Source organism: Centruroides sculpturatus, unplaced genomic scaffold, assembly GCF_000671375.1.
Source record: "Centruroides sculpturatus isolate CEXI.00-Female unplaced genomic scaffold, Cexi_2.0 scaffold355, whole genome shotgun sequence".
NCBI lineage: Eukaryota > Metazoa > Arthropoda > Arachnida > Scorpiones > Buthidae > Centruroides > Centruroides sculpturatus.
This window is the reverse complement of record NW_019384632.1, coordinates 625,823-649,826: the sequence shown is the minus strand read 5'-3', so window position 1 is coordinate 649,826 and position 24,004 is coordinate 625,823. Positions and strand designations below refer to the sequence as shown.

Genomic DNA, 24,004 nt, shown 5'->3' with positions numbered 1-24,004 from the left:
TGAGATCGACGGCCCCGGGGCTTGCGGCACAGCTTCGGCGAAAGTCTCTGGTGAAAGGCAAATCTGTGCAAATCAAGACGTCACGGGAGAGCGACAGTAAGTCACAGGAGTTGACGAATCGGTCGCTGTTGATAAGTAGGATCACAAAAATCCTGGAGAGGAGCACCAAGAACCAAGAACCTTTGTCCCTTGAGTCGCACGGTTTTATAGATTTCTTAACCGTCGTCGCCTCTCCATTGGTCTCTCATAGTCACCTGGTGACAATTCGAAACCTAATGAAGGGCGCGGGAGAGGTCAACGTTGCGACTGAATATGATTCCTCTCTCTCGTCGCGTTTTCCTCGAATTTATCCGTTTCCATTGTTTAACAAATTTACGAAAAAAAAAAAATTGCATTGTTCAATCGAGACACCTAATCCGTTTCCTTAGCGTCTGAAAAGGAGCTCTTTATTTTAAATCGACACCCATAATTCGGACCTCTCAGTCGACCCCTGTTCGGGTCCTCACACTAAATTAGCCTCCTTCTTGCTTCCTTTTTCGCCACAACGAAACTTATCGTGGATGGCGACTTCCCGTACAGTATATGCGGACGATTTCAGCAATCTAAATGCCGCTCTCGTATTTTTTAATGATTTCCTTCAACTCGATTGTGTTCCTGGTTTTCTTCGAAGGGCTGCTGGCTCTGGAAACTTTCTTTGGTCCCACGATGGAACTAAAAAGAAGTGAAGCAATGGAATTGTTTTGCTAGACGCGCGGAGTAATGCCCATACAGCAAGAAATAACGCCACTAAGACCTGTGAACAGAAAAACGCATGGGTCGCTCTTTGTTTTCGCAAAATTATCAACGAGATCATGTGGCACGCCGACGAAAACCAAAGTGAAAGAAAATCGAGGTATTACTGTATCGCCGTCTTCCTCCGCGACCCTTTCACTACTAAAAATTTGCATATTTGTTTTAAACTACTATAAAATAGTACGACATTTGATAGCTATTAATCCTGATTAATACTTTTAGTAAAGACTACAAATTTAATAGAGAGTTTGTATACTTTTAACGTAACTATTAACTAAATTTTATTAAAATTTATTAGAAGACACTCCGACAGTTTCCTTGTTAGTGTCCGCGATGAGCAGTACAGAAATGCTGAACTTTAAATAAATTCTTTGCATCGTTTTTGCAATTCCAAATTCTGCAATTTCGACTTGATTTACAACGAGAGCGATTTTCGTGACACCAAGCTAGCGGAAAATCTAGAAAATGTCTGCGTACGCTTAAAAGTTCTTTGGACAACCGATCATCTCTTTTGTGGTCCCTTTGAAAGTTTTATTTTAAAATAGCAGAAATTTATAAAATTATAAGCCCAATGTTTAAATATTAACATTTCATTGGTCGATCGTCTACCACGTAAAGTGACGTTTTATAATCTTATAATCCTTAGCTTCGGATCCTTACAATGACTTAAAACGAATTTTTGTCGGTCGTGTTATGCACGTTTACTCTGTTCAATACAAAAGCATATTAAATAATAGATAAATACAGGTATAAAGGTTGGATTCTGATAATTCAAATTACAGCTTTCGAGTGCCGGTACTTCTCGTTTATTCTTGTTATGGATACTTTGATTAATACTCTCAATTTCACTTAATATTACACCAGTCAATTTTCTTATTAATACAACGTTTGTGGAAAATCATGTTCCAAATATTTACAGGTGGTTTTTTTTGTTTGTAAATCTTGTTTGGTTTTTTGAGTCGTAGCCATACTAGAATAAAAGCAGTCATCTTACGTTCTATTCTCTTTTCTAATAGTACAGTATCACAAAATCCTTTAATTAACGTCACCTGAACAATAAATTTGTGTCGGTCGTGAGTCTTTCATGTTAAACTCGTGGGCTTCTGAATAATTCGCACAGTCTTAGCACAATATGCCTGCATTCTGTCAATTGGCCCACTTTTTTATATTCATACTTTCTTGAGATTGTTTCATGTAATTGTGGTTCTAAGAAGCACATCAGTTTATTTTGTCAGCTATGCCAGATTATTTATATTTGTACATGATAAACGTGTTACTTAAGCTTTAAATAACTGAAGAATTGTGTAAAAATCGACGAAATCTTTATTAACAGCAATATTGCCGCAATTTTTACTACATTAATAACACAACTAATGAATTTTGTAATTAAGCAATAATATTTGGCATTATAAAAAGTCCAGCGGCAAATTACGAAACCTTACCGACTGTTAATAGATTTTATTTTAAAAAATCATTTTATATCTTTAATTATACTACTGACAAAATGTGTGTGGCTTCATTGGTTATGAGATTTAAAGAATATATTTCTATTATTAATTATTATAAAATTGAAAAACGCTCAATTTTAACAGTAAAGATAAATTTTATGAAAAAATTGTAAATTGTAATAACTAATAAAGTCTTCATTAAGTTATACTTAATTAAGTTTAATATTATTCATTTTATATTATTTATAATTAAGAAATAAAACCGTTTTTAAAATATAACATATCATAACAGATGGCGCCAAACGCAGTTATTAATGTTGCTGGGAAAGTTAAGCAACTGGTTGCTTGAGTTTTAACGTTCGGTTTGAATTTCTATTGCTTTATTTACGATTTTCTTTTAGTAACTGCAATGCGTCCGACACTTGTCTATGTAAAAGTATTTTTTATATTCTTATTTTTTATATTCCATTGACAGATATGAAATGCTCATAAGTGCAAGTAGCAGCGCAAATTATTGCTTGATAATTGTCGATTTTATAGATCTCGTACGAACATTTTTTATTCTAAGAAGATAATCGGCAGTTACTCGTATGTATGTACAGTACGTGTATGCTGAACAAATAATCAACACTTGGACAAATACTTTGCCGAATACCGAACATGTGGATACAGTTTAATGAATAGTGTAACTTACTTGTTAGTTAATTGATTTTTATTTTTTATCTTTTTTCTAATATTACTATTATGCGCATTTGACTTAAATGAAGTGATAAAAAATTATAGGGATTTTAAATTGTACAAATCCGAGCATTCAAACTACAACATAAATCTAGGGCAATTTGCCAGTTTAAAAAACTTTTGTATTCTAATTTTTTCTTTCATTTACATTACAGTGTTTATGTAACGAAATATTTAATATTTAGACTCTTAATATATTACCGTGAAGCCATGCATGTTGTTATTATATGAAATATCATATTCGTACGAAAATGAAACGGGCACGCATTCTTGTGGCGGCCACTCAAATTAAAAAATGCAGAAACACGTTGCGATAAGTAAATGATTCTAACGAAAATTTTCATATTAATAGAATTTTTAAAATGACGAGTTCTCAAGTTTCTAATTCAACTTTGACCGGTACATATAGGATGTTGAATGCCTTCCTCAAAGTTAAGTAAAAGGAAAAATTTGGCTTTGTAATAACGCAAATAACAATAACGTAATCGCAGGCGTTGAGGCATGTTCGAAATAAGGTGAAACTACATTTTTCTCGAAAAGTTAATCATGTATACAGCAATTTTAGAACAAAGGTAAAAAGATACTACTTTTGCAGAGTGACAAGTCGCTTAAATTTTTTACATTAGTTATGATGTAAAACGGGTTCGCAGGCCGTTGCTGCGCTTCAATCAGAAACAAAATGCTCATAGTTTACTGCAGTGTTTACAATACAAGCAAACAGAATTTTGCAATAAAAATATTTTTTACAATATATATCCAATTATTATTCCAGAATATACATTTTGCGTATTCTAACGCGGTTAACGAAATTTATTTGTACGATTGCTGTACAATATATTTGTTGCTTGTATGAATAAATCGAATATAACAAAATAAAAACAAAATACTTTTATAATATACGATACACAGTTATTGAGCTACAATTCGAAATAACTGTAGGCCTATAAATTCCTACTGTCGATTGACTGTTTGACTGTTATTCCTTAATTTCAAAAACGAAGTGAAATATACGAAGATCGAGAGAAGCCGTGGACATCTTCTGCACTTTCGGCACTGACTAACCATAAACGAACTTTCGATGAAAAGCGTAAGTCTCATTATTCCAATTCAAATATTTTCTCTTGAAAGGTATTAAAGGACGGGTACGATTTTGTTGGTAGAGAAATAGTATGATGTACCACTAATGGGACAAGCAACCACTAATTTGAGTCGAGCACATATATTGTAAATTAAATAAATTAAAAATATGATAAAAAATTGTTGCTCGTTATTCTGACGATATCACAATAAATAATTTCTCGTTATAATCTTTTTATTTATTTTTATAACAGACACTAATTTTTCCGAAAATAAAGGCAACGGCCAGGAGTTAAAAATGAATCTTCCGTCCGTGTCCTTTTTACCAGTTTTGTGGAACATTGTATTTTCTCAACGTGACAAGCGATACCACAATTCATTCATCGGGATATGTATGTCAATAATATTTTATTGGCAAATTTAACCGTTTATAAATGCGTAAATATTTTTCTATCTTTCCAGTTACTTTAAATTTATTCACTGCAGTTTCTACGGTATATCCAAACGAGAAAGCTGCCTGTATGAACATATTTGGCTATAAATTTATTTGTTTGTTTCATCCAGAATCTGCAAAGGTAATCAAACATATCTAGTTATGTAACATATTCATTACAAATGTAAATATACAGTTTTACGTTTTGTAGGAAGTGTTAAAAAGCAACAGTTTAATCAATAAGGATTCTACTTATGATTTCTTGAAGCCACTTCTCGGAGACAACAATATTCTGTACAGGTAATACGTTATTTGATATTTAGTTCAAATATTGTTGTTTACACTTTTCTAAATTTAATTAAATAAAGTTCTGACGACAATTGGAGAAGAAGAAGAAAATATTTAGCTCCACATTATCATCTCTGGAATCTGAAAAATAATCAAAATATACTTATGAAGCATTCAAACGTCTTAGTGGAAAAACTGAAACAATTGCAGAAGAATGAAATATTCGATATTCTGGAATGGATGAAATATTGCACTCTCGATATAATCGCAGGTATTGCTTTCTAATATAAAATATTTAACTAAGAATTATAAATATCAATTTGTTCACACGTAAAAATTAAATAAAACATTCATTGTTTGTACTTGTTGCTTAACACGTAGAAAAAGTATGAAACGAATTTAAAACAAAAAAAATAAAATATATACATATATATCACTGCAAGAAAAATGAGCTACTGAACTTCCCTTAACGAAGTTAACAATGAACAACGGCAGAAATTCAAACAGTTTTTTTTACCACTTACACGTTTCTCGGTAATTACGGACTTAGTCCTGTAAAATTCTAACACACTAGAAGACTTCCTTTTTGTGTAACTGCTATTTTTATTNATCCTCAGGAATGATAAAGATGATATAAGGTCAGAAGAGAAAGCAGGGGTTTATAAAATTCCGTATGAGAACATGCAATTGGGCGTTAAAAAAGACTACATTGGAGTAACCACTAGAAGTTTAGGGCTTAGAATCAAGGAACATAGTTATAATATCAGAAAGGGGTCTAATGCAACAATTTTGTCCCAAATGGCACAAGCACCAGGAGCTATAGTCAAATGGAATGAGGCGACCATCATAAATCCTTTATCTTCTCCATCTTTGGCGTTGACAGCGGAAAAGTTGCAGATTTATAGGAGTAGATTGCAAGAAGGCTGTCTAAATGCGAGGGACGCAGAAAGTCTTCCCTCTGCATGGAAGTTTATGGTTAAGAAGTTTAATAAGGGCTCTAACCAATCAATATAGTAGTTTTATTGAATGTCTTAGTAATTGCATTCATTAATACTTATATATTCATTTGTTGCATTTTTTATATATTTTTGTTTTTTATATTTATATTTTTGTTTTATGTTGGTTATTTAATATTTTATTTTAATTGTACCTTATTTAATTTTGAATTTGAATTTTGTATTCCATTGATGGAATTTTAATTCAAATGTATTCTAAACCTGAAGATGGCCTGTGAATCAGGCTGAAAACGTTAGTTTGTTTCAAATAAATTATATTTCTCGGCAAGAATAAGGTGTTAAGTATTTGTATATGTATACAGTATTACGTTTTGTAGGAAGTGTTAAGAAGCAACAGTTTAATCAATAAGGATTCTACGTATGATTTCTTCAAGCCACTTCTCGGAGACAACAGTCTTCTGTACAGGTAATACATTATTTGATATATTTTTTTAAGTATCGTTATTTACATTTTTCTGAATTTAATTAAAGTTCTGACGATAATTGGAGAAAAAGAAGAAAATATTTAGCTCCACATGTACAGGTTTGGAAACTGAAAGATGATCAAAATGTATTTATGGAGCATTCAAACGTCTTAGTCGAAAAACTCAAACAATTGCAAGAGAATGAAATATTCGATATTTTGGAATGGATGAAATATTGCACTCTCGATATAATTGCAGGTATTACTCTCTAATGATAAATATTTAATAAGGAATTATAAATAACAATTTGGTAATACGTAAACATTAAATAAAATATTTATTTTGCATACTTATTGCTCATTACGTCGAAAAAGTATGAAATGAATTTTAAAAAATAGTATATATACATATATATGTCACTGCAAAAAAAAGTAAGCTACTGAACATTTTTTTTATCGAAATTAACAATGAACAAAGGCAAAAATTTAAAAAGTTTTCTTTTTCTAACACTTACGTGTTTCCCGGTAATTACGGTCTTAGTCGTGTAAAATTTTAACACACAGGATGACTTACTTTTTTTATGTGACTACCGTTTTTATTAACACTGTCTTTTTCTAGCGACAGTAGTTAAAACTATAGCTGAGTATAACCAATTTTTCACGACTACACGAATTATTTTTTGTTTCGTTTAGTACTGTTTTCTTTTAGTAAAAGTACTCTGTTCTGAAAACGTTCACGAAAACGAACATTATTTTCAAACGGAGTATATTTATTTATCTAAAAAATATAAATATCAAATTATTTCTGTGTAGACATAGCAGTAGGAGTTTCTCTACATTCTCAGACTACGAACGATCAAGAATATGTGTCTGCAATACACAGGTAAGGAAAATTTCGTTCCAGATATATTTCTTCATTATCTATGTTAAATAATATAATGTCACTTTTTATCTGATGAAAGTTTTGTAATGTTCGTGTTAATGTCGGTAGAAACAATACGAAATAATCCAAATTTTCATTGTTTATCAATTAACCGAATATTATAAGTTTGTATATTATAAATGAAGTGTGTTTGCTATACGTGCTGATGGTAATCAAAAGTTGTTAGAACAATGGATAGAGAGAAGTATCGAGATTCTAAACGAATACAACGTGTTCATTAAGTACAGTACGTATGATAGATTTTCAAATTAATTTACTTATCAGCTATAATGTTTTAAACGTAAACTTCACGTATTTCGTACACAGGAGAGACAATTTGTAAGTTGAACGACAAAAGTTTGACAGGTCAACTTTCCGCAAAGCATATCGTTATCGCAATAAATTACTACTATTCATCCATCTTTGTGTCTTTCTCCAGTTGCCTCAGTACTATAGGAAAAGTCTTTATGATAGCGAAAACATAACGTTTAAACTTTTAATCACAATATAAAAATATACAGTCTATCAACTTATTTCTAACATTACTCAAAAATAAATTAATTACGATATGAAATAATTACAAAATTTCCATTTTTGCATTTTTTAAAGACATAAACAAGAAAAACTTTTACAGAAATTTATGATTTTAAATTAAATTTTATTTATTTTAAATTATTGCAATTTCAGAAATTTCTGTAATGTTTTTCACATGAGGTATATTACAGTAATAAAATGTTTAGCCCACACTGATCACTAAATTAATTTTCTAAATAAAAATTGATTGGTACTGATCACAAATTTGAATTAAATTAATTTGTAATATTGTTAAAAACATTTGATAATTAATTTCATTAACATTTGTGATTACTGCTTAAAATTATTATTACAAATTAGTACAATTTAATTTTATAATAAATTTACTAATTAAAAAAAGTATATTAAACTTATTGTTAAAATAAAATTAATTTAACTCAAATTTGTGATCAGTGCTAATCAATTTTTATTTGAAAATTAATTTTGTGCGCAGTATGGCCTAAATTATTACTACTTATAATGTTAAATTTTATGTAAATTTAATAGTTGACAGTACTTTATTTCTTATCCAAGAATTAAATTTACATTAATTAACTTTTGATATAAAAATAATTTATATTAAAATTTAGAATTCTGAAAACTTTTCCCGCATGGTTAGTAAATCCAATGTACTGGCTTTCCCCAATTTTCTTCATGAGTAAAATGGGAAAAAATTACAAGACTGACATTGAAATAATTCATCGTTTCGACGAAAAGGTAAACTCAACTTGCTAATAGAAGTTTTGTTTTGATTTAAGTAATTAACGATTTAATTTAATGCCTAGGTGTTCAAGAGAAAAAAAGAAAACTTCGTGAAAAAAATGCGGCAGCAACATTCCTTAGAAAAAGAAACACGTAATGAAGAAGAACCAAAGATCAAAACAAAACAGCGTATTATCGATTCCCTGTTGGATCTGCATGTCAAACAAGGTTTAATGTCAGAAAAAGACATTATCAGAGACATGGAAGGCGCTATTTTCGCGGTAGGCAGAATTTATTAAAAGTATAATCGGAAATAATTATATAATCGTGCACGCATATATTTCAATGATACTATTTTCATTATTCCAAAGTAATGTTTTTCTAAACAATGTATTGAAATATAAGTAATTCCGCAAAAAATTAACTTGGCGACATAAATTATAATTGAAGTATAACGTAAAACCTATTTTAAAAATAATCATAATTACTTTCTTGTAATTGGAAATTCTATTTAATTTAAGATGTTTGTGAAATCATTACATTTCATTCATAATTATTTATTATAGTAAATAATATTTGTCATTTCGGATTAATTTATAATTTTTTAACATTTAAAATTCTATAGTTTTGAAATTTAACTTTTTTACTTTTATATTTTTAGTGTGAAATCTCACAGAAAAAATTTTTGATACAAAACAAAAGATTTATTAATTACTGTATATTTTGTGTATTTATATACACGCAGGAAAGATATAATTTTGAAAAATTAAAAATCTGTATCTACTTATTTTTAAACATTATTATTATGATTATTATGCATTATTAAAAAACGAAATTCGGGTGGAAAAGGATAGTCGTACCTTACTTTTTGGACTACATATCGATTTCAGTTTCTCTAATGATTATGTAAAATAGTAGTTTGTAAATTTGTGACTCGGTTCTGTGGGTTATTCTCTGTTATCAAATTATCTTTTCGAGTATTAATTAATCAAATTCATTTTATAAACACAATTGAAAGTATTCAAAGCAAGTAATGTCTGAAATGATGACCGAAATATTTTGTAATCCGAAATAATTCAAGTCCATAATTACAGAATAACCGAAAATGTCGTAAATATACGTTGTTACATTACGACATTTAAGGGTTGTGGTAAGTCAAGACAACTCGAACTGGACGATGCTTTTAGCTTTTTCTTTCGACTAATTACACAGTTTGTGGACAATTTAACGTTAATTTTCCATCGATCGAAGACATGTTGTTCATAGAAATAATCTAATAATACCAAATAAGAGAAAAAAGAATTTTTAGTATTAAAGAATTTAGTTTCATTCGTTTGAAAAGCCGTACATCTATAGCATTCTATTCTGTTAACCGTGTTAAAATTATAAACAGAATTGTTATAATGAATTATTTATAAATTTTAATAATTTTTTTTTGTAATCTTTCTCAATTTACGTCGAATTTTCATCTATGCTGCTATGTACTGTACCGAAAACTTTCGAAATCAGATTACTGATATTTTATCGTAAATATTACGAAGAATTATGTGAACTGCTTGCTTCAAGAAATGTAGTTGTGGATTATAAAGTTTGCAAAGCCGTACATATATAGCATTTCAAGTTGTATGATATGAATATGGAAGTAGCGCGGCATTCACGCATGTCATATCCTAATTTTATCTGTTTATTACACAGTATTTATTTTACTGCAAATGTAAATTATATAGAAAGCAATTTTACATGTCTTTTCAACGTATTTTAATATCAGGGTTACGATACAACCGCCCACGCTATATCATGGACTCTTTATTTCCTGGGAAGATTCCACGAAATACAAGAGAAGGTATATCTAGAATTGCAAGAAATTTTCAAAAATGATATGAATAGCGATGATGATATTACTATCGATGACTTGACGAAAATGACGTACTTAGAATGCGTAATTAAGGTAACTTCTTAATTTTTTTAAGTACACCTAAAGATTAGTTTTATATGTTACAATTTTCAGGAGTCGATGAGAATCTATCCTCCCGCTCCTTTTATTGCAAGAAAAAATCCTTCAAAAATGAAAATAGGTAATTTTTGAAAAATTCTAATTTGCTTTTCTATTAACTTTAAGTATCAAATTGTTGTCATTCAAACAGGTAATTACGTGTTGTCTGCAAATTCGACTCTTGTCATCAGTATCTATGGCATCCATCATAATCCTTCTGTTTACGAAAATCCCGAAGTGTTTGATCCTGACCGTTTCTTACCTGAAAACTATAAAAATCTTCATCCTTATGCATTTCTGGCATTTTCCGCCGGTCCACGAAATTGTCTCGGTAAGTGATTAGTGAATAATTACAAAAACAATAAAATGATTTTATTAAAATTATTCGAATTTACAGGAAATAAACTCGCCATGATTAAAATGAAAATGGTTTTGGCAAATCTTCTTCGTAATTTTAAAGTTTACTCTTTGGATTGTCAGGATAAAATTATTACTTCATGGGATGTTATATTGACCCCAATATCAGGTATAAGAATGTATGTAGAAAAAAGATGTATGTTGTATGATATAAAATAACCTGAACGTTGGGGTAATTTTTATTACAAATATATATAAACATAGATCTATATCATATAATCTAGATGAGTGCATTTAAAAACTGTATCCAAAGAATTTGAATTTTACTCGTAAATTGTAATTCTTATTTTTATAAATAAAAAGTATGAGAGTAAAATGTATTGTGATTATTTTTATTCAATTTGGTTTACAGTAATACTAATTTTCACTGTTTATTGTATTTTATTTATTTATCACATTGATAATTTCTCACATTTAAGTTTACGCAAATTAAACTGTTGTTAACGATCTGTTGTTCGAATTTACCTGTATTACTTAAAATGTTCCGAACATAGATGATTCAGTTAAAATGATATGTTGGATACAAAATATTTTCTATTTTATTTTAGTATTTTTCTGATATGCTACAGAACGAAAATTATACGAATCCAAATTTAATAAAACTATTTAAAATTTTTGACTACTTAATTAATATTTACCTCTTATTAAGAGAAATACTATGATTATATGGCAGACAGTTCGATAAAGACTACTCGGTTTTCATATAAAATGTATACAATTGCCAAAGAAAAAGGTCCAAAATATAACACGTTATTATTTATTACAGGATAAAAATTGTATTTCGTAAATGAAATACAATTCTTGGCACAGAATTACAAGTACAAAACTTCAAATGTACAAATAGATGTGATTTATTCTACTTGAAATCTATAAGCCACAGTAAAAACAAAAATGAAAACACTGAAGCAAAAATCAAAGCAGGTAACATGCTTTTGTTTTCAAATCTTTTATATGGATTTACGGAATGAAATGTCTTGATTATAAAAAAATAGTATTTGCAAAAAGATGTAAAGAATGTTATTATCTTTATCTTTGCTTAAGTTAAACATATAAGTCATATATAGGCATATAAGCATAGGATTGTGTTAAAACAGATAAAAAATGTTCACAAGTAAAACAATGTATCTGCCAACTGTTCGGCGTGATCCTTATGAAGCGACTGCCCCGAAAGGAAGGCCAGCTTATGCGCGTATCGGCAAGGAGCCGGAACTCTGATTGTTCCCTATAAAAATAAAGGTATGTTAAGTACATATTTTTTTAAAAAAATATATAAATTTTTAACAATTTTATAAAAGCTTAATATAATCTACTTGTAATTTGATTATCCACTTACATAAAACTGTGGCAGCAATTTACTCACAAAATTCATAATTGATCTTTGTTAAAAGTGGATAATCGTTTACAAATTTCAACGATATTATATTAAATTGTTTTGTTCAAGGTTCTTAAACGAGAGACTTTGGAAGCTAACGAAGCAACAGAATATTCCAAATGAAAAAGAACAAAAAGGTAAAGTATTTTAAATGTCAAATTACGTAAAAATTGCACATTCTTTAACATTAAACACGAATCATTAACCCGGATGCACACACGCGGCAGAACGACGTCACTTTTTTCGTGGCAGAAGTTGGTTGAATTCTGTCTTTTGCGGCCAATAACAATTCGTCCGGTAGTGGCGTGAGAAAATACAATCACGTGGTTTTAATGGCGAAAAGTTGGACGCGGTTAAGCGAGATAACCACAATCGGAATAAAGAGGATAAGCGTATTTTGTACACCAGTTCTTTCTCCATCCAAGAAAATGTCTTTAATCCAAAATTTTCTAGCTAAATAAAGCGAGCCGTACAAAAAAATTTATAAACACGTGGATAAGGGCAGTGTCGGTATCGTTCACCATCTTAAATACTGAATGCTTGCGTGTCACACTGCTTTTCGTTGCAATGTCGCGTGTGTGCATCCTCCTTTAAGCTTAGGCTTCTCTGTCTGGCCTCGCGCACTTGAGGAAATCGTGCAAAAGCAAAATCAAAATCCTTGCGCATTTGGATGACCAGAAGACTAACAATAGAACTCGATCGGTTGAGTTTAATTAGAAAGGAAAAACATCTCATGTTGGAAATAAAACATTTATCAAACTAATTGGTAAAAATTTTGGTTCTCACTCGGGCATTTTTGTTTGCCATTTAAAAAACTAGCGGTGTACTCGGACACCTTCCATCCCCTAACGATTTTCAGTGATTTTGCTACATTGATTCTAGCTGGCATTTTCAGAAGAAAAAAGAAAAGAAAGACTAGTTTTGTTTCCATTCCAAACTCCATCACTTAAATTTTAAAGCAAATTCTTTGGCAGCGGCTCACCTGTAGATACAATTATACCTTTAATCTCTATATTACAAAGTGGATAACTTTAAAGAAATCTCACTAGCCAACATTTACTTGCAAAAAATTTGCAAATTTTGTTCAACCGAGCAGATGCAATCGGTCCCAACTGTTAATCTGACTATGGCATTTCCGTATACTGGTATTCTTTCTTGACAGTTATTTTCTACGTTATTGGTGGCATTTGTTTTTAAAATATATTTTATTTGTGGTAACAACTTAGTACTTAATTTTGTGTGAGAAACAAAACATTTTCTAATAGTAACTTCGCTCTTCTTAATGGTTCTCTTGCTGGTTTATTGTTTGATGAAAGGAGTTGCTCGACTTTCCCAAAACATATTTAATAGCATCAATTCCCTAATAAACAAACCTCCCTGTAAAATTAGAGAAAGTTCCGATAAAAAAAGGGCTTATTAATTTAAGCTTCAAACAGGGTAAACAAAATTGTGCCCCCACCCACAAACTAACATTCGCCCGTATATAAATTACCCCCAATTTTTTTTTCATTTCGATGTTTTTCGATGTCCTAAGTTAAAAAGTGTAAAAATCTAAAATGGTCATTTTATGCCCGATTGCCATACTTTTCTTCTGTTATATATAAAACAGCCAGGAAAGTAAAAATGCTTACTTATAAAAAATTTTCCTGTAGGAAGTTTAATCTAAAAATTTTACATTTTAGTATCCAAAGAGAAAGCTTTCCTTTCCCCTCTTTTTTATTGCCCAACACTGCATATTAAGATTTCAAAAAAATACAATATTTTAATAGTATTTCAAAAAAATCAGCAAATGGAAATGATTTTAACTCCTAAACTGTTCTCGTATTGAAGGGAGAATTTATGATGCAGCAAAATCACAATGAAATAAATATCGCTTTTAGTAACATTTAAGGTATATTCAAATTTAATCAAAATCAAATTTTGCTTTGCTAATTCTGGCTGTTTTGCTTATTTATCCAAATTTTTTCAAGTTGTAATTCTAAGTAACGTGTTAAAAATTATTAAAATATGTAACGTGCGGTATAAAACATTACTTACTGGCCAATTGAAATACAAATGAGTTAGTTTATAGGTCAGTCTTTGAATGTGTTCGGGAGACAAACCGCTAGTGTCAAATATGACGTTATATTGTGTTGGAGAGACCGTCCCTTGTCGAACACTGTGATACCAAGAAGAAATCGTATCTAAAAAAAAAGTTAAACATTACAGATAATTCATTGTTTTAACATTATAAAAATGTTATTTAAATAAAAAAATACAAACTATGAGAGCGAGGCAAAACATTTGATTTTTTTCTTGTCAACGGTATAGTACTAATAATTTTCTGATTTTGACCGTTGTCAGGAAGTTACTAGTACAGCATATATATATTTAAAAAATTATACATAAACATCACCCTTTGTTTAGAGACTATGGCTAGTAAAACAAATGTTTGCCATTTGCTTATGACAAAATAAATATGTACACACGGAAACTACTAATGCGGCAATTGAGTTTTTGACAAAAAATTTTACAGTTCCCACACACAACATATAGCTAATGTTTGTCATCCTGCAACTTTTTCGTATTCCCAGTAGTAAAGTTGAAGCCACAGAGAACACTTTTCCTGTCCACGACAGCAGTGAACAAAGTGGTCAAAGTGTCAAAGGCAATGTGAACGGCTCAAAATGATATATAGTTGGCACGACTATTGTTTGCCATAGTTTGTAAATTAATAACAAGAGACCTATTGTCCTAATTTATAATCAAGAATTTTTAATAAATATAAACATTTAACTGAAGATAATACTGCTAATATAATTAAACACTCTCACTCAATCCCTTTTCGAGACAAAGTGAAGCCCAAGAAAATATTTGGGCATTTATAAATGATTCTATCACTCCTTAAAAATGCAAAAATAAACCAATACATAGGTCAACTATAGTTGCACTGACTATACTACTACACATCTTCAAAGTCTTGCAGAAACAAAAGTTAATTGAATTCCAAGAGGAATACTTTTGAAAAAGCTCATCATAGTTGCTATGCCCAAGAATAATTGATATTTTGTTGTTTACATAACAATGTCCTTGATCGGGCTCCTGTACGGAGCCCTTCAAACTTTGCAATAGCATGAGCTATTGTGAAACAAGTTTAGCTGGAAATAAATGATGGGAAGGCTGAGATGTTATTCGGGACCAGAAAATGTTTTTTATTTTCCAGGCACAAAATAACCTGTAACATTTAAATTGTTAGACATATAACTCCAGGCTATCTTAGAGACAAGCACTTGAGATTGAAGTAATTTGTAGACCACACTTCATTTCATTGCACATAGTAAGCAAATAAACAACTACACTTTCAGATATAGTGTGCTTCAATTGATTTGATTTCACTTTTAATTTAAATTAATTAATTGATTTTATTTTCAGTATAAAGGCTCTGGCTTTGATATGAAAATAAGTAAAACTCCCAGAGTTTTACTTATTTTTAGCTTTAATTAAATGGCTACTCAGTGTTAATAAATTTGTTATTTAATTTGAGTTTAACACCTTTAAACCTAAATTCATGAATGTCGTTTACATTATGTAAATGACAATTAACACAGTTTTTCATTAATTTCATTTAGATTCAATTGCAACTTGTACCAAAAAGCAAAAGATCTTACTTCCATGAGCATTGAAAAATAATTTGAACAACAATATTATTAATGATTTGTATTGAAACATCTAATGACACAAGGCAATCTCGGCACCACTAAGTTCTTAATCTGTAGCCCTGTCGCCGATTAGTTGGACCCGTAGACTTTCATTAACATAGGAAGTTGACCATCGATGGCCAGCTGTGCAGAGTAGTATGTTTAGAAACTGAGTTACTGTGTGGCACCCCAAAAAAATACGGTATTCAAAATTTTGTTCTTAACCCAATGTTTCACTGTATATAGAAATAAATCCAGTTGTGACTTAATTAGGTAGCAAAGGAAGTTATAAAATTTTTATTGAACGTTAATTCGTAATTGACTTGATTGCACACTTTCTACACTAAGCATTATTCTAATGCATTTTGTGATGTCATAATTTTCAAATTCCTCATATCTATAATTGTTGCATGTTTTTAGATAAGAGTGGATAATGTGTGATGTAATAAACATCAATAAGATTTGCTTGAAGACAGAAGTATATATGTTGGAAATTAAAAGCATAACAGTAAGATAATAATCCAACAAAACACAACCAGCTAAAACTCCTAGACCAAATGGTTATATACAGTAGACCCCCTATAACAGTGTTGATAATTCCGTTTTATATGAATTCCATGTTGTACGAGTCGCTTAGATTTTACAAATATATGAGCCGTTCACAGCCTGGCACACATATTTGCAAAATCTAAGTGACTTGTACAACATGGAATTCATATAAAACAGAATTATCAACAGTGTTATAGGGGTCTACTGTACCTACCTTACCTCAAAGCAAATGGACTTTACCATCCACCTCCATATGCCTGCACAGTGATAATGGGAGCAAGGTCTATCATGATGTTCTTGAAATTTGAGCAGCAAAGTTGGATAAAGATTGAAGTGCCAAAGGTTATATTGCACAACAGAGTCACAAAAGGATTCAGAAGCTAGTGGAGAATCTGCATTACCATATACATTATACAGCAATAGCAAGATAGGTAAACGTTTTCAACAGGGAACACAAAAAATACAAAAGTTAAGCATCATCCAGATCATCCCTGTGCAAGTGAAGAACAAGTAAATGCTATTTCCACGTTACTAGAAACAGATTGACACAAATAATTCACGAGTTAGACCAAGAGACAGAGTTGTTGCATACAACAGATGACATAGTACTGATGAGACAAAAGTCCAAAATCAACCAGATATGTGGAACAGGGAGCTAGAGGAAAGAGGACTGAAGATAAGCCAAGAGAAAAGTAAGACAGTTTTGATGTGAAGGAGTACTCAGGAAAAGAGAGGGAAAAATTCAAATTGAATGAAGACTTACTGGAGAATGTTGACAGCTTTAGATACATGGAAACAAAAATATCAAATGATGGAAATTAAACAAAGAAATAAGTAAAAGAATATAGCAAGCTGATGGCTACTACCAGAGAATGAGAACTTTGATCTGGAAAAAGGAAGAAGTGCCACTTAAATGTAAAGGAGCTCTTTATCAATTATACTTTGTCTGAATACAATGGATGATTGGTTAACAAACATAATCCATTCCAAGACTTTGTTCACTATCCGAATTGTTTGTTAACAGATTATCTATTTACCATAGGCTTTTATGGGAATTTGATCAAATCGTTCTGGAAACTCCAAAAAATAAAAAATATATACTTTCTTACTATGTAGATAAATGTAATAATAAAAACACATATATACACAGTCTTGCATTTTTATTAGTCATGTTTTTCTGTTTGTGGTGGTTAAAGAATCTGTCTAATATAAATTGCTTTTCTCTCTTCTTAAGGATTTTTCAGAAGTAATTAACCAGTCCCTGCCTGACAGTCTTGCAAATACTATACAAGAATTGTTTCTGTCAGAAAAATAAACGGCCGAAATTACAAGGGAGAGTTTCAAACTTTGGAGGAATACTATTTGATCGGTATTTAGGTCAACATTTACTGTGCTCCAAAAGGTTTTGAATTGTTACCTGAAGACAAGGGAAAACCAAACGGTATTGGTTATTTTATGGCACTTCTTGTGTTTGTTCTGTGAGGTGTTCGTTGTCCAAACATTAAAATATTTTGTGAAAGGGTCCGATTTGTTCAAAGTCCGAACTGTGCATTAACCGATCACCCACTGTATTGACTTATGGAACTGCATGGACTACATCACGAAGAGAAGACAAAGATCCAGACAGCAAAAATGACATTCCTCAGTGTGTGGTCCTACCAGATGCTTCCTGAGTAGGAAGCATCTGGTCCTACTCAGCATGCTTCCTCAGGAGCATGCTGAGTAGGACCAGAGAGACAGGATAAGGAATGAAGAAATAAAGGAAAGAACAGAAATGGAAAATTTGCGGAAATAGACTAAATTAGAGAGATGATTTGGACACATCAAGAGAATGGAATACCAAAGTTGGTATTGGAGAAGATGAAAGGAAGAAGTGGATGGACAAGATAGCTGAAGACCTCAGAAAAAGATTTAACAATGTAACAGAGGAGTGATGGAAAGATGGAGATGAAGTCTGTGATCCATGGCCCAACCCAAGGTTCACCAGATTAAGAGCAAAGAAGGGTTCTGTATATCTTCAGTGTGAAATGCAAAAATGGCAATGTTATCAATTACTCTGCTTGTACTTACTTTCAATGCTATAAGCATGAAGGAGGGGGCTTTATTAAACTGTTATCATTATACTGAATGAGACAAGGGCAAGATCATACAAGCCACAATTGAAATGGCATTTGAACAAGTAGCATTGTTGCAAGTCACCATTAAAGTTAAAATTTCAAACCATACACAGTTATTCTTGTATATGATTGCAATGTTATTCTGATGCATGCAGTATCCCAGGCCAGACTTGAAATGTGTAGTATTATACTATAATTTTGGATGACGAGCTGCAGCCAGCTTTGAGAGAAAAACAAACACTTTCTGCAGAACCCATCCATCATCTTGCATGACAACACTCAAGTACATAGCACAAAGTTTTCTATCATTCACAATACTCTCCAGACTTAAGCCCCTGTGTCTGACTTAATCTCTAAGATAATAGAACCACTGCATGGAAGACAGTTAAAACTATACCAGATATTCTTCAGGCAGTAGCTCACTCTTTTTGAGAAATCAACCAAACAGGCTCTGCCAATGGCATCCTATAACTTCCACATTGCTGGCAACAGGTCTTACAAATTGCTGGTGACTAAAATTAAATGACAGTAAAATCAAAAACATGTATCTCTTTTGTGCAGATTGTAATTTCAGACTAGCTACTATTAAAATTAAAACCCTGGTATACATTCACTCTTAACATATAAATTTTAGTATATATCACTGGAACTTTTAATACACAATTTCATGCATTTTAATGTGCATGTATCTGACAGTTTTACATGCATATGTACGTACAATACAGTATATATATATGTTACTGTGAATGACCGATATCTGGCGAATGTCAACATTCTCCGGTGAATGTCAGCATTCACACAGTCGTTTCGTGTATGTACGAAATATTTGCTAAATATCATTATTTCTCACTTACACTGGCAAATGTCGACATTCAGCGTGCACTGATGGCAAGTGTTGAATAAAAATATTTTTATTACGTTAAGACAAAAATGCAACTTTTTAATATGTCAAAATAGAAAAAAAAGCTTAAGTAACAGCGCATGTAAATAAACTGTTGAACCTAAAACAAACAGCACATTCTAAATCATTAAAGAAAATAATACAATAATAAACTTACACATAAATTATGTGATTAACGTTGTACAATCTTAATTATTGCAACAACTTAAACTGTTATGGCACTTTGAATTGCACGAGAGTCCCTTGCTTTTACAACTGCATTTATTCGTGGAACACTTCTTTTTGCAATGACAGCGTGTATAGCCTCGCCCTCCACTTTTGAATTAGCTGCAGCTGCTTCTCCAGTGATATTTCTTGAGAAGAAACCTCATCTATGGAAAGTAACTTTTCTTTACAAATTACGAACTTATTACAAGAAAAAAGCTGCTTGAGGGTGCTATTTTTGTTTGCTAATTTATAAAAGTCGGAGTCTTCTATTCCAACAACAACCGCCAACACATTTCGAGCATCTGTACGGCCATGGTCGACATCAGGGACTTGTATTAGAACAGTATCACCAATCTGAGCAGAAGGAAATGGCGAAGAATTTGACGACAGACTGTCGCCTCTCCGTCGACATCGGTTTCTCAGGTGTCGTTTCGACCTCCACCAAAGCTTATCTGTGCTTGTCGACATACACCGGCGATTGCTCGAATGTATAATAATATAACCAAATATTCGGTCTTTCACCGACGTATTTTGTATGTGTCGACATTCACCGGAGAATATCAACATTCTCTAATTTCGGTCTTTCACAGTAACATATATATCTTGCAATTTTAAACACACTAAGCTTTGCCCATAACTAATTTTAGTAATCATCATATAATCCATCATTCTTGACAAAAAAATTTAGCACTGTATATAACTAGATAATATCGATGTATTCATATGAAATATTTTAGGTTAGTCATGATATTTGGAAAGGAAGAGCTTTGTTTATAATCTGCATCTTTATTTCATTCACTGCTGTACTCATTTAACAAATCTTTACCATAAAGCTTACTCCTAACTATAACAGTTGATCAGTAAGCACAAATGCTTGAGAGTGAAAGGGGGAGGAAAAATCAAAATTATAATAATAATTCATACTACAAATTTACATACAATTCAATTTAATTTTTAAAGCAACATTTTATTTGTTCTTACCTTCCTGGTCGTGTTACTTCAGAATCAACAACTGTTCCAGGAGGAGGATTTGCAAAGCTATTGTTGTGTGTTTTGAAGAAGCGGGTTGAAATGCGCTTGTTTACGATGACAAAGGCAAAACGCACTCTAAAATTGAAAAATTTTAATTGATTCAAGTATAATATATTTCTTTTACTTTTGAAATCAGCTATAATAGTACATCAAGAATTATTGTAAACAATAAGTTTGGTTTAAAAAAAACAAGATTTCTAATAAATATTTCCTTTATGAAATCAAATATTAGTAATTATGGCTTAAAAACTTAGAAAAGCAATTACATATTTTTAATTTTAACTACTACATTTCCTCTATTAATCTTATTAAATTTTTTATCTTAATACTTCACCCATCATAATTTAAAATTTACTAATTCAATAAGTATCTTTAAAGAAAACTATATGCTACAAGTATTTTAAAATTTACACTACTTACTGCGAACTGTAAGTTTTAGACAATACACTTTGTATCTGCTGCAATTCATGATCCAGAACATATCTTATTTGACCATCTGAAAAACCATCTCTGTAGAACAGTATAATTTGTGGCAATGTTCTATTGCATTTGTGGAAATGTTGCAGAGCTCCTGTTGGCAATAAGAAATATAATCAATTGTATTTAATAAAAACTATTTTAATTATCATTATTAGAACAGCAGCAACAATACAACAAATATTTAAGCTTTCCGGAAATATTTGCAATTGAAAATACAATTAAATTTTGTATTTTAATAATTATTTGAATTAATTCCATGCACGGAAAGCTAGAACTTCTTTAAATAAGTTTCACAAAACATTTCATTCTTTCTCTAGCAGTTTCTTAATCCATAAGAGAACAAACATTTTCGGCCATTTTAAATGGCCTTTTTCAGGTTCTATAACATTGGAACGTTGTTAACTGACGTTCCAATGTTATAGAACACGAAGAAGGCTTTTTAAAAGGGCCGAAAATGTTTGTTCTTTTATGGATTAAAAAACTGCTAGAAAAAGAGTAAAAGGTTTTGTGAAACTAATTTCTTTGAATTGAAACAAATTACAGTAGAACCTCGATTATCCGGACTAATTAGGGATGAAGGAAGTCCGGATAACGAAACAAATACTTTAATTTGTCTTTTAATGATAATACATGTTTTCTTTTCGATGACATATCGATAATGTTAAAAATAAATACTGTATTTAAATCGTGATCAAATTTTCAAGAAACAAATGTTTATTGAATTTGGACTACTACTGACCAGCGCTAACAGACTACATATTGTTTAAAGGTCCTCTGGTGACGCAAGAAGACGGCTTTTATAAAATAAAAAGCAGTTTCAACTGCATTTTTATGAATAAAAATTTGACAAACTATCCTTTTATGACGGGTAAAACTTTTTCGTCGCGTTCGCGGCTTTTAAGTAATGCATAAACCTTCGAGGCATGAGGCCCTTTGCAACGCAAGGCATAGGCGGTGGTCCACGTTGTCTAAGCCTTACGCCGCCCTTGGTCATAGAAATGATGTAATTTGAATATAAATTATTTATAAATACGTATGTCAAGTTATATTTTTATTACGACGCAAAATATATTTAAGAGTTTACGACCACTGTGCTGGGTGAGACGTTGTTGAAACAAAAATTGTTATGCATTCCATCACGTACATAAACAGTGTCGTAATTCGCCAAGTGCAAATCAGCAAATTCGTAAAATTTTTGTTTATTTTGAACAATCCGGATAATAGCGATCCGGATAATCGAGGTTCTACTGTATTTCATAAATTCCATCTCATTTTATAATTTCAATAATTTAAGGATACTTAGCTGACACTCTTAAATTTATTTAAATACTAAACTGAAAATAATAGAAAATTAAGCACATTTAATTTTAATTTTTGGCAACATAGTGATTAAAATGATATTTTGTAATAGCAATCATTTGAAATCATGTATGTATTATGTGTTGAAGAAACAAGAAATTTATTTACTTTTCACAAGTTAATTTTTTTTTTGTTAACGATACAAATTAAAACTTACTTGTCATATGAACACTCATAGTATCGGACAACTCTTGCCAACCTCCAGTCTGATGAAAAGAAACCTGGGAATACCATTTAGTCAAAGATTTATTCAAACTGGCTACAAATCCACCAACAGAATGACCCTTGCGACTAGAGTCATGGTATGTATCAAATCCAATCACCATCAGTGGAGCAGACAACTGAAATTTTTTCAAAAATTTAATATTGTTTTTTGACACCAAAATTAATGTAAACTACTTTACATATTAAATTATGTTATATCTTTAAATTAAAATTTTAGATTGTCACTTTGTAGAAAAAATTTGCCTTACCGGTATGGCAACTGCCCAAGCTTCTCCTCCTAATTTACAATTAAGCTGTATTCCTATTTTTGTTGCAACAGACATCAACATCTGTTTTTTTGATAAAGTTCTTGCAACAATTACTTGTGTAGGAACTAAAAAATAAATATGTAAATTAATTGTAATATTTAAATAAGTAGTTTCATTTAAGAAATCAAATTCCTTACCTCCAAGATCTACACAACCTAATTTCTTAATAGCATCATATCTGTCTTTACTATTATTTGGTACTAAAGCAACAATTATCTGGAGTTCTGGATTACGAGTATATATTGAGCGCATTGCACTTATATATGTGTTAGGTCTCACATCATTAATAACTCTACTGCAAATAACAAAAAAAAATTTTTATTTCAAAATACTATAATGTTGATACTTTTTTAATGTATTAAAAATTTATTAATCTCATTTTTCATTTCAAAAGTATGAGTTGGATCTTTGTTCCAATCAATATCCTCAATTCGGTAAGTACGGTTATTATAACTGAAAAAAATTTTTAAACTCAGTACAAATAGAAACAAAGCTTAAAATTTTAAGTGGCATTATTTTATACATGGGTCTATCAGTAATTTTCTAGAAACCCTATGTTCAAATCCTTGTCAGATTAAATGATTGTGTGTGGCTAATCAAGATCAAGTAACAACAACTATGCATAATGGAGTACTAATCATATAACTACAATGTCTAAAGCATACATTAAACATAGGTATTTCCATTTGATATCACTGACAATTAGAGTTTTTTTCCAGAAGCCAAAGCAAGCTGAAGTTAAATGTAAAATAAGGCTGGGAGAATGTAATTGTGTAAACAAATTTATGGTCAGGGAAATTTAAGCACCCACCATATTTATGTCTAAGAGGATCCTATCCACCAGCACATATAAGAACTAATGTAGGGGAGATCGGGGCAAGATCGGCATGTTAAGCTTTACTTAAATTTTGTGTAATAAATACTGCAGTAAACTGAAAAAAAAAAGCTTTGCATTGTCTATTGGAATGTTACCTT

General features: G+C 31.0%; 2 protein-coding genes across 2 annotated transcripts in view; one reads left to right on the top strand and one right to left on the bottom strand.

Annotated features, from left to right (window-relative positions):
- The first annotated feature begins 6,009 nt into the window (after window positions 1-6,009).
- LOC111625806 (cytochrome P450 4C1-like) lies at window positions 6,010-11,063 on the top strand. The gene is made up of 9 exons (XM_023369037.1): window positions 6,010-6,198; window positions 6,264-6,454; window positions 7,009-7,078; window positions 8,281-8,407; window positions 8,476-8,673; window positions 10,161-10,340; window positions 10,401-10,467; window positions 10,537-10,716; window positions 10,783-11,063. Exons 2-9 carry the CDS (start codon window positions 6,349-6,351, stop codon window positions 10,959-10,961), a joined length of 1,107 nt encoding a protein of 368 aa, XP_023224805.1. The 5' UTR covers window positions 6,010-6,198; window positions 6,264-6,348; the 3' UTR covers window positions 10,962-11,063.
- Window positions 11,064-11,541: 478 nt separating this feature from the next.
- Window positions 11,542-24,004, bottom strand: part of LOC111625789 (piwi-like protein 1) — a 32,631-nt gene continuing 20,168 nt past the window's right edge. Inside the window, 8 exon segments of the mRNA XM_023369008.1 lie at window positions 11,542-12,024; window positions 14,212-14,332; window positions 14,334-14,357; window positions 20,607-20,732; window positions 21,078-21,228; window positions 22,654-22,837; window positions 22,970-23,094; window positions 23,167-23,330. Coding sequence (XP_023224776.1) covers window positions 11,908-12,024; window positions 14,212-14,332; window positions 14,334-14,357; window positions 20,607-20,732; window positions 21,078-21,228; window positions 22,654-22,837; window positions 22,970-23,094; window positions 23,167-23,330 — 1,012 coding nt within the window. The 3' untranslated portion in view covers window positions 11,542-11,907.